General features: G+C 53.2%; 1 protein-coding gene across 1 annotated transcript; it reads left to right on the top strand.

The window, feature by feature from the left end:
- Nucleotides 1-5387: 5387 nt before the first annotated feature.
- Nucleotides 5388-10262, top strand: LOC138066025 (ankyrin repeat domain-containing protein 26-like). The gene is made up of 6 exons (XM_068932488.1): nucleotides 5388-5529; nucleotides 6803-6975; nucleotides 7173-7266; nucleotides 8115-8227; nucleotides 8731-8872; nucleotides 9785-10262. The coding sequence occupies exons 4-6, from the start codon at nucleotides 8190-8192 to the stop codon at nucleotides 10247-10249; spliced, it is 645 nt and encodes a 214-aa protein (XP_068788589.1). The 5' UTR covers nucleotides 5388-5529; nucleotides 6803-6975; nucleotides 7173-7266; nucleotides 8115-8189; the 3' UTR covers nucleotides 10250-10262.
- Nucleotides 10263-10484: the final 222 nt, after the last annotated feature.

Raw genomic sequence — 10484 nt, 5'->3', positions numbered from 1 at the left:
CAAACGGAAAGAGCTCTAGCGCAACGGCTGGCCACTCGCTAGGAGAGTAAAGGCTACTGGGACAGAAGGAATTGCTCTCAGGGGCTACCTGCTTTGCAACAGGCCCAGTCACCGCCAAGCCACAACTCTGGAGAAACAATTATCCTGAAGAGGTGGAATTGCTCAGGGCTCGGGGGCAGGGGCTGAACGTGCGCATAGGCCGCTTTTCCTCTCTGTGATCTAAAGGCAACTGCATACGACTCTGTACGACTATTATTTGCATAAGCAGCAAGTTGCCTCGCAGAGCTCTAGGTTGGAAAGCTAGTAGAAAACAACTGTGCTTAGCACAGGAGCTTGGCAGCTTTCCAGTAGTTGTGTTCAAAATGGAGGAACCGTCCTCTTCCTTGGTAACACCGCTAACAGATCCTGACAGATTACCTTGCTCAAGTTCTTCAGCGATATTTTTGACCATTCCCGCCGCACCTGCAAGTACAGACAAGATACCCTTAAGGCCTCAGTAGCTACATTCTTGTAGCATTAGCTTCTCAAGCCAACTGCAACATGGGAATAAACACTGGAAACATCACCCCCACTACAGAGAAAGTCTTTGTCCACCAAGGCCCAGCGTTCCCATTACTCTATGGCATTAACCGTCTCACAAAGCAATCCCCAACTCGAGAGCTTCTCCACACCCCCACTCTGTGCAAAGGCGGGAACGGATCACGGCATTTTGTGAAGAATCACGTGCTCCCTTGCCCCACTCTCGGCATGCGCTTCCCAAACCTCAGGGCACGCTGCTCACCGCGCTGTGAGGAACATGCCGTCACACGGACTGCTAATTCTGGGGCGCGCCCGGACCAGAGCTTTTGCCGAGGTTGCAGCGCTCTGAGGGTCAGCAGGCGTGTCTAGACTCCTAGATTGGGTGCGGTGGAGCTAGGAACGGATGCTCATTTTCAGCTTGAGAATAACAGGTATTCCCAATGCCTTACCTCAGCCATATGAGCTTCCACTCTCTCCGTCACAGAGGAAGCGCTGCCCACCGGGTTCGTTGCCAGAGAGTGGCTTCTGCAGGGCTCGTAGCATTGCACAGCAGCAGCAGCTTCCGCAAGCCTCTCGTTAGCGCTCTCTCACTGCAGGCGTTTTGTGAGAGCCAATTCATATTCTAAATGCCTAACTCTCTGCTGCAGTCGGCCTACCGCGGAAGCTGCAGAAGCGGCTCTTAGTTGTTCCGCTCGGTCCTGGGCGGCTGCCTGTGTCTGAAGCAGATAATGCAGTTTCAACCCCCAGGAAAGAAAAAGAGATCATTCCCCCCAGGCCCTTTCACACACCCACTTTGAAGAGCACAACCTCACCCAGGGAGCCAACTGGGCCTCCTCACTGCCCTCTACAATCAAGGGCAAAACCCAAAAGCACCCCATTACATCATCCTTTTGGTTCAGAAAGAAACCGGCTCTCTCAGCGCAACTTTTTGCTTTGCTTTGTTTTGTTTTGAATCAGAGCTAGTACTAAGCCACCTCTGTCTCTCTAAGACACTAGTCCACTTGCAATTCTCGTCTTTCTTGGCGCTGTTACAGATTCGCCAGTGACCGAGGTGCGTAAAGAAGATTATTCACCACATCTCAGAATGCCTGAGGACAAGCATCCAACAAGCTCGCACCCTTCAGCAACCTCCTGAAGCTATAACGAGCCCATGACCCCACAGCACTGACCGGCACAAGCATAACATACCGAGAAATGACAACAGTAAAGAATGAATGACAAGCCACAAACGGACTGCGCGTACTAGCGGTAAGGGAGCTCACCTGCAGAAAGAGATTGACTTCCTGTAGTTTTTGCCTTAGCTCTTGCCCAGCCTTTTGCTCAATCTCCCTTTTATCCTCTTCTCTGTGCCTCTGATCCCTCATCTTGGCCTCTAAGCGACACCTCAGCGCAACCACCTCTTCTTCCAGCTGCCGCTTGCTCTTCCGCAGTTTGTCACGGCTCCCATGCAGCCAAGCCAACTCTTCTCGCGCACCTTCGTTTGCTTTCTCTAGCTGCCTCGACTTCCTCCGCTCTGCCTCCAGGGAGCAGCACAGCTCACGGACCTGCACACAGGGAAAGGACTCACTCACCTAAGCAGACCCAGAGGTCTAAGCGTACGCAGTTCTGTGACAATCCACCGAGCGTGTCCCTTTGTGCCGGGAGGCCTCCGCAGAACGACCGAACCAGTTGAGAGGCATTTTGCCCTGGTAAGGTAATTCGGCGGGCTCCCGACACTAAACAGGGTCGGCTGGTAGTGTAGGTGTCCCTACTCCTTAGGAATGAGTTTACTATTGTAACAGGTAAGTAACCGAGTGTAATGAACTAATGAACGGGAACGATAACAACTGTAATCATATTGACAACAATATACAATAATCACAAGGTATTCACTTGTTTACAGTGGTATACCTGAAGCTTCAGGAAAGAGGAAACAGAAATGATTATCTCTTTCTACATACACGCACACACACGCGCACACACACACACACACACACACACAGGTTTGAGTTTAGAAGACAATCAACAAAGAAGTGCCAGGGTTTCAGTAGGCCCCAAAGGTCAACTAAAACTCTGCCGCCGTCGTCGTCGTCGTCGTCTTCTCTCCGCAGAAACGCACCTTTTCCACACCTCTCACACCTATGCTTCCGATGTCCTTGCCTTTCATACTGTGGTTAGGCTTATAATGGTCCTACTTACCGGTCTTCCAGAGCACAAATTCATCTGTCAGACCTCAAAGATGCTGCCAGGGCCTCAAGCTTTCAAGCTGGGCTCTCGCCCAGAAAGACCCAGGCTCACAAGTGCCCCGCTACCGCAACGCCTCTTCACTTCCCAAAGGATTACACAGGCTTTTTCAGGGACCATAAGAGACAGCCGTTCTTTTCAAAACACGGCCACCACATAATTAACACCACAACCCAACAGCCAGGAAAAGAATCTTACAGCTTTCCAAAACAAGCACCACAACAAGCCAACCAAAGCTCACCTTTGTTCGTAATTTAGCAACTTCTCTGCCCCTTCCCGAACACGGGTCCTCCCTTTCGCCCGGGAAATTCATCTGGGACTCTCGCGCCCGCCTCTCATACGCCCTCACTTTCTTCATAGCTTTCTCCAGAAGCCTCTTCGACCTGCACAGCACATTAGCAAGTAAAGTAGGAAGCCCAAGCACAGTCCGCCTTTACGCATGCACTTCCCTAAGCACCACGCATACGGTGCGGGGCTTACTTCATTTGTACCATGGCGGACAGGCCAGGACTTCCAGAACAAGACACCAAGCCAAAACACCACACCAACCCACCCACCCACATCATTCCCCTCCCACACATCACTTGCCCAGTCAACATTTCATCTGCTCCCATGAAGCTTCTCCCTCTGCCTGACAACAGGCACAAGACACAAGCGACTTCTTCCTGCCCTCCCGCCCTCCCTCTCTTCCCAGGACAACTGCCCTCCTGCCTGCACTTCCACCTACCTAAAACCGCACGCTCCCCTACAGAAGCCACTTGCAAGACCTAACGCAAGCCTTGAGCTCGCTCACCAACAGATACGTACTCGGAGTCTCAGGGGCAAGGTACATAACGCCTGACTCCCCGCTCATTCGACAGCTCTTACAAGTACTCAACGGCTGTACCTGTTGCATTCTTTCTGCAGTGCAACGTTTTTCTTCATTTCTTCCTCCAGGCGGGCTTCTGCGGGTTGTTTCCACTCTGCCAGCTCCTTCCCTGGCTTTCTTCCGCTCTCACGCTTTCCGGACAGGAAGAAGAAATGGCACACACGACTCACTCACGGCACCTAGAGGCACTAGGTGCGCACAGCCTTCCTCACAAAGGTGCGGCAGGACATCTCTCTCTGCTAGCCGAGGGCCGGCCCCACAACTCCAGGGGACAGAATCCCACGCAAACTGCAGCACTTCAATATTTCCACCACCCAGGCTAAGACCGAGGGACAGAAACTGGTGCCTGCCACCCCTCTCTCCCCCCACACCACCCTCCCCCCGACCCCCACTAAAGCAAAGACCACCCGCTACTAGCGAGGGGCTCACGGGGGCAAAGGTGCCACGCACACTGGAGAACACCTTCCTCAGGCCCTCCGCTAATAGCCGACGGTACTTAGGTATCCCCATCCGGGCAGAGCACAGCTTAATTTAAAGCTCCAGGGGGATCTTCAGCGACCAGCGGCGAATGGAATTCCTGGCACAGCCTGAGGAGGCCGCTTAAGACTTGGCAACGACGTGCTTGGCACCAAGGACGTTCCACAAGTTCACTTGCAGAACGCCTTTAAGGCGGCAACAGCTGAAGTGCTGCTGCCACACGGCTTAAGCACCACAACCGGTACAAAGCAGCAACCATTCACACCGGCGCACAAGTGCCGTAAGTGCCCTTACCTCAAACACTGTTAAGTAAGACTCAGCAGAGTAGCGCACAAAACCAGAAAGCCTGCGAGCGGACCAACAGCAGCCGATCGCCTGCAGCCTGCAGGGAATGATTTCCCCGAGGCTCCCCAGGAAAATCTCTTCCGAAAACGCCCCCGCATACATACACACACAACTGCGCACAGTAGCTCATGAAACAGGAAGGCTATGACTAGCTTACAGAGGCAGAGGCGTGCAGCTCTTTCTGAAGAGCTTCGAGTCTAGCTGCCTGCTGCTGCCCTGTGTCTTCCAGCCGGGCGTTTTCCAGTTCAAGTCTTGAAAAGAAACACAGGCCTCGTCATGGAAATCCACAGGAGCACCAACACTGGCACAACAGCGCCAAATCACACAGTCCAAAGCAAAAGCCTCTCCCAAAATCGTGTACTGACTTGCTGAGATGCAACAAGGCCATCCTGCTGCTATTACACCAGCCCACAAAGCAAAGCCTTGCTTCACTGTGCCACTTCCTTACCGTCCCACTCGTTCCTCCAGGTCTTTTAGGCTAACGCCTCCCAAAGAGGCTTCCAGAAGGTCTTGCAGTTGCCGGGAAGAAGCTGTCGCTTCCCTCTGTTTCTCTGCCAGGGCCGTCTTCAAATCCTGAACACAACGCTCAGCCTGAACATGCTGCTCTTCCAACGCCTGCAACTGTAAAACCACGCTAGTCAGGACCCACGCTAGTCAGCTTCGCTTTCAGACAGACGACTCCACTGCTTCGACTCTCCAAAACCACGTTGCTCCTTCCGCTTTCATACCGGCCTCTCCCATCCCCATCTCAATTTCCTACCAGCTGCCCAAACGCAGCTGCAACACCAATCCTACTCCTTCCCGTGACTCGGGACGCTCCTAGCATCCAGCTGCTCGCTCCCCCACGGGAAGCATTACTGCAAAGGCTCTCCCTTCTCCTGCTGGCACTTCCCAACTCCAGGATAACGACCACACGTGAGGCTCACGGCACAATCTTTCCTTAGGCGATGGCCGCAGAGCTGCCGGCGGAGGTTGCTGTAGCTCCTGGAAAGCAGTTGCTTCCAGAAGGTTCACTTGAAGTTCCAAAGGTTTCCTGCGGTGAGCTGCAGGGAGACAAGTTGCGGTTGCAAGAGGAACTGGCCAGGGTGAAAGCCAAGGTAGGCAAAGCCTGTAGCGGCCTGCATGACTGTGAGGAGGTGGTTTTCCCCTGTAAACGATGGGGAAAAGCCCTTGTTGAGGCTGTAGGGTAGTAGTGCAGTGGTGTCCCTTCTGTTGCCTTCCCTTCTTCCCGCCGCTGCCCCATGGTGGCAAACAGACCAAGCGCGTCAGGGAGCTGCCCTTTCAAGCGTGAGGGGCCAAGCAGTGTGTTGGGGGTCACACCTACCCACGAGGAGGCTGCTCAAGCAGCTTGTTGTCTCTCCGAACCCGCCTGAGCTTTGAGGTGGACCTGAAGGTGACAGTGGGTGAGCTCCGGGTGCCCTGAGAGTGCTGCGTGTTTTCCTGTTGAGGCTGTTGTACTCTTTCTCTATATTTGGCTGTGTGTGTAGAGCTTTGGTTCCTTCTTTGTAGCTGGTCAAATGCCTGCGAAGGTGACAGTCTGTGTTCTGGGGGGGGGCAGCACTTGAAAGGGTGCGATCCTTCTTCATGGTTTGCGCTCGCACACGCAGCGCTGGTTGCTAGGTGGGGTTTTTGCACTGTATACGGGAAGCAGCATGTCAGGCAGGTGCTGTGACTTGTCCTGTTCCCTGACTGTAGGAGGAACTTGACCTCCTAACCTAGCTGCCCGGAGAAGGCTGTGGGTTGGCCCTAGTGCTGAGCTTTTTCTGTAGAAAACATCTTGGCCATCTTGTGGCTGCATGATGCAAATGTGCCGCAAAGTGCTATAGTTCCTGCAGGGCCCTGGGGATGAACCTGTAGTTAGTAAGCATTAGGATCCCGAAATGCTAATTCACTTCCAAGTTGTTTTTGGAGAGAGCTACGTTCAGAGCTACTGACTTGCTTTCCGTTCACTACGCCCACCGCTGCCACCAACGCAAGTACGGAGTTGAAGGAAGGAGTGTAGGGACCGGCTTTCCACCATTTGTGTAAGAATAAGGTAGAGCAGCGTGGGCAGCGTTGGACTAGAAGTCTTTGTGATTGTGGTCGTTATCCTGGAGTTGGGAAGTGCCAGCAGGAGAAGGGAGAGCCTTTGCAGTAATGCTTCCCGTGGGGGAGCGAGCAGCTGGATGCTAGGAGCGTCCCGAGTCACGGGAAGGAGTAGGATTGGTGTTGCAGCTGCGTTTGGGCAGCTGGTAGGAAATTGAGATGGGGATGGGAGAGGCCGGTATGAAAGCGGAAGGAGCAACGTGGTTTTGGAGAGTCGAAGCAGTGGAGTCGTCTGTCTGAAAGCGAAGCTGACTAGCGTGGGTCCTGACTAGCGTGGTTTTACAGTTGCAGGCGTTGGAAGAGCAGCATGTTCAGGCTGAGCGTTGTGTTCAGGATTTGAAGACGGCCCTGGCAGAGAAACAGAGGGAAGCGACAGCTTCTTCCCGGCAACTGCAAGACCTTCTGGAAGCCTCTTTGGGAGGCGTTAGCCTAAAAGACCTGGAGGAACGAGTGGGACGGTAAGGAAGTGGCACAGTGAAGCAAGGCTTTGCTTTGTGGGCTGGTGTAATAGCAGCAGGATGGCCTTGTTGCATCTCAGCAAGTCAGTACACGATTTTGGGAGAGGCTTTTGCTTTGGACTGTGTGATTTGGCGCTGTTGTGCCAGTGTTGGTGCTCCTGTGGATTTCCATGACGAGGCCTGTGTTTCTTTTCAAGACTTGAACTGGAAAACGCCCGGCTGGAAGACACAGGGCAGCAGCAGGCAGCTAGACTCGAAGCTCTTCAGAAAGAGCTGCACGCCTCTGCCTCTGTAAGCTAGTCATAGCCTTCCTGTTTCATGAGCTACTGTGCGCAGTTGTGTGTGTATGTATGCGGGGGCGTTTTCGGAAGAGATTTTCCTGGGGAGCCTCGGGGAAATCATTCCCTGCAGGCTGCAGGCGATCGGCTGCTGTTGGTCCGCTCGCAGGCTTTCTGGTTTTGTGCGCTACTCTGCTGAGTCTTACTTAACAGTGTTTGAGGTAAGGGCACTTACGGCACTTGTGCGCCGGTGTGAATGGTTGCTGCTTTGTACCGGTTGTGGTGCTTAAGCCGTGTGGCAGCAGCACTTCAGCTGTTGCTGCCTTAAAGGCGTTCTGCAAGTGAACTTGTGGAACGTCCTTGGTGCCAAGCACGTCGTTGCCAAGTCTTAAGCGGCCTCCTCAGGCTGTGCCAGGAATTCCATTCGCCGCTGGTCGCTGAAGATCCCCCTGGAGCTTTAAATTAAGCTGTGCTCTGCCCGGATGGGGATACCTAAGTACCGTCGGCTATTAGCGGAGGGCCTGAGGAAGGTGTTCTCCAGTGTGCGTGGCACCTTTGCCCCCGTGAGCCCCTCGCTAGTAGCGGGTGGTCTTTGCTTTAGTGGGGGTCGGGGGGAGGGTGGTGTGGGGGGAGAGAGGGGTGGCAGGCACCAGTTTCTGTCCCTCGGTCTTAGCCTGGGTGGTGGAAATATTGAAGTGCTGCAGTTTGCGTGGGATTCTGTCCCCTGGAGTTGTGGGGCCGGCCCTCGGCTAGCAGAGAGAGATGTCCTGCCGCACCTTTGTGAGGAAGGCTGTGCGCACCTAGTGCCTCTAGGTGCCGTGAGTGAGTCGTGTGTGCCATTTCTTCTTCCTGTCCGGAAAGCGTGAGAGCGGAAGAAAGCCAGGGAAGGAGCTGGCAGAGTGGAAACAACCCGCAGAAGCCCGCCTGGAGGAAGAAATGAAGAAAAACGTTGCACTGCAGAAAGAATGCAACAGGTACAGCCGTTGAGTACTTGTAAGAGCTGTCGAATGAGCGGGGAGTCAGGCGTTATGTACCTTGCCCCTGAGACTCCGAGTACGTATCTGTTGGTGAGCGAGCTCAAGGCTTGCGTTAGGTCTTGCAAGTGGCTTCTGTAGGGGAGCGTGCGGTTTTAGGTAGGTGGAAGTGCAGGCAGGAGGGCAGTTGTCCTGGGAAGAGAGGGAGGGCGGGAGGGCAGGAAGAAGTCGCTTGTGTCTTGTGCCTGTTGTCAGGCAGAGGGAGAAGCTTCAAGGGAGCAGATGAAATGTTGACTGGGCAAGTGATGTGTGGGAGGGGAATGATGTGGGTGGGTGGGTTGGTGTGGTGTTTTGGCTTGGTGTCTTGTTCTGGAAGTCCTGGCCTGTCCGCCATGGTACAAATGAAGTAAGCCCCGCACCGTATGCGTGGTGCTTAGGGAAGTGCATGCGTAAAGGCGGACTGTGCTTGGGCTTCCTACTTTACTTGCTAATGTGCTGTGCAGGTCGAAGAGGCTTCTGGAGAAAGCTATGAAGAAAGTGAGGGCGTATGAGAGGCGGGCGCGAGAGTCCCAGATGAATTTCCCGGGCGAAAGGGAGGACCCGTGTTCGGGAAGGGGCAGAGAAGTTGCTAAATTACGAACAAAGGTGAGCTTTGGTTGGCTTGTTGTGGTGCTTGTTTTGGAAAGCTGTAAGATTCTTTTCCTGGCTGTTGGGTTGTGGTGTTAATTATGTGGTGGCCGTGTTTTGAAAAGAACGGCTGTCTCTTATGGTCCCTGAAAAAGCCTGTGTAATCCTTTGGGAAGTGAAGAGGCGTTGCGGTAGCGGGGCACTTGTGAGCCTGGGTCTTTCTGGGCGAGAGCCCAGCTTGAAAGCTTGAGGCCCTGGCAGCATCTTTGAGGTCTGACAGATGAATTTGTGCTCTGGAAGACCGGTAAGTAGGACCATTATAAGCCTAACCACAGTATGAAAGGCAAGGACATCGGAAGCATAGGTGTGAGAGGTGTGGAAAAGGTGCGTTTCTGCGGAGAGAAGACGACGACGACGACGACGGCGGCAGAGTTTTAGTTGACCTTTGGGGCCTACTGAAACCCTGGCACTTCTTTGTTGATTGTCTTCTAAACTCAAACCTGTGTGTGTGTGTGTGTGCGCGTGTGTGTGCGTGTATGTAGAAAGAGATAATCATTTCTGTTTCCTCTTTCCTGAAGCTTCAGGTATACCACTGTAAACAAGTGAATACCTTGTGATTATTGTATATTGTTGTCAATATGATTGCAGTTGTTATCGTTCCCGTTCATTAGTTCATTACACTCGGTTACTTACCTGTTACAATAGTAAACTCATTCCTAAGGAGTAGGGACACCTACACTACCAGCCGACCCTGTTTAGTGTCGGGAGCCCGCCGAATTACCTTACCAGGGCAAAATGCCTCTCAACTGGTTCGGTCGTTCTGCGGAGGCCTCCCGGCACAAAGGGACACGCTCGGTGGATTGTCACAGAACTGCGTACGCTTAGACCTCTGGGTCTGCTTAGGTGAGTGAGTCCTTTCCCTGTGTGCAGGTCCGTGAGCTGTGCTGCTCCCTGGAGGCAGAGCGGAGGAAGTCGAGGCAGCTAGAGAAAGCAAACGAAGGTGCGCGAGAAGAGTTGGCTTGGCTGCATGGGAGCCGTGACAAACTGCGGAAGAGCAAGCGGCAGCTGGAAGAAGAGGTGGTTGCGCTGAGGTGTCGCTTAGAGGCCAAGATGAGGGATCAGAGGCACAGAGAAGAGGATAAAAGGGAGATTGAGCAAAAGGCTGGGCAAGAGCTAAGGCAAAAACTACAGGAAGTCAATCTCTTTCTGCAGGTGAGCTCCCTTACCGCTAGTACGCGCAGTCCGTTTGTGGCTTGTCATTCATTCTTTACTGTTGTCATTTCTCGGTATGTTATGCTTGTGCCGGTCAGTGCTGTGGGGTCATGGGCTCGTTATAGCTTCAGGAGGTTGCTGAAGGGTGCGAGCTTGTTGGATGCTTGTCCTCAGGCATTCTGAGATGTGGTGAATAATCTTCTTTACGCACCTCGGTCACTGGCGAATCTGTAACAGCGCCAAGAAAGACGAGAATTGCAAGTGGACTAGTGTCTTAGAGAGACAGAGGTGGCTTAGTACTAGCTCTGATTCAAAACAAAACAAAGCAAAGCAAAAAGTTGCGCTGAGAGAGCCGGTTTCTTTCTGAACGAAAAGGATGATGTAATGGGGTGCTTTTGGGTTTTGCCCTTGATTGTAG

This window comes from Struthio camelus, chromosome 1 (assembly GCF_040807025.1).
Source record: "Struthio camelus isolate bStrCam1 chromosome 1, bStrCam1.hap1, whole genome shotgun sequence".
NCBI classification, from domain to species: domain Eukaryota; kingdom Metazoa; phylum Chordata; class Aves; order Struthioniformes; family Struthionidae; genus Struthio; species Struthio camelus.
This window is presented reverse-complemented; position numbering and strand designations above follow the sequence as displayed.

What these genes read in the sequence shown, in the direction of transcription:
- LOC138066025 (XM_068932488.1), top strand. Translation starts at nt 8,190, where the DNA reads ATGAAGAAAAACGTTGCACTGCAGAAAGAATGCAACAG. An exon ending in CTGCAGAAAGAATGCAACAG is followed by an intron (nt 8,228 to 8,730) that starts GTACAGCCGTTG and finishes TGTGCTGTGCAG; the next exon opens with GTCGAAGAGGCTTCTGGAGA. An exon ending in TTGCTAAATTACGAACAAAG is followed by an intron (nt 8,873 to 9,784) that starts GTGAGCTTTGGT and finishes CCCTGTGTGCAG; the next exon opens with GTCCGTGAGCTGTGCTGCTC.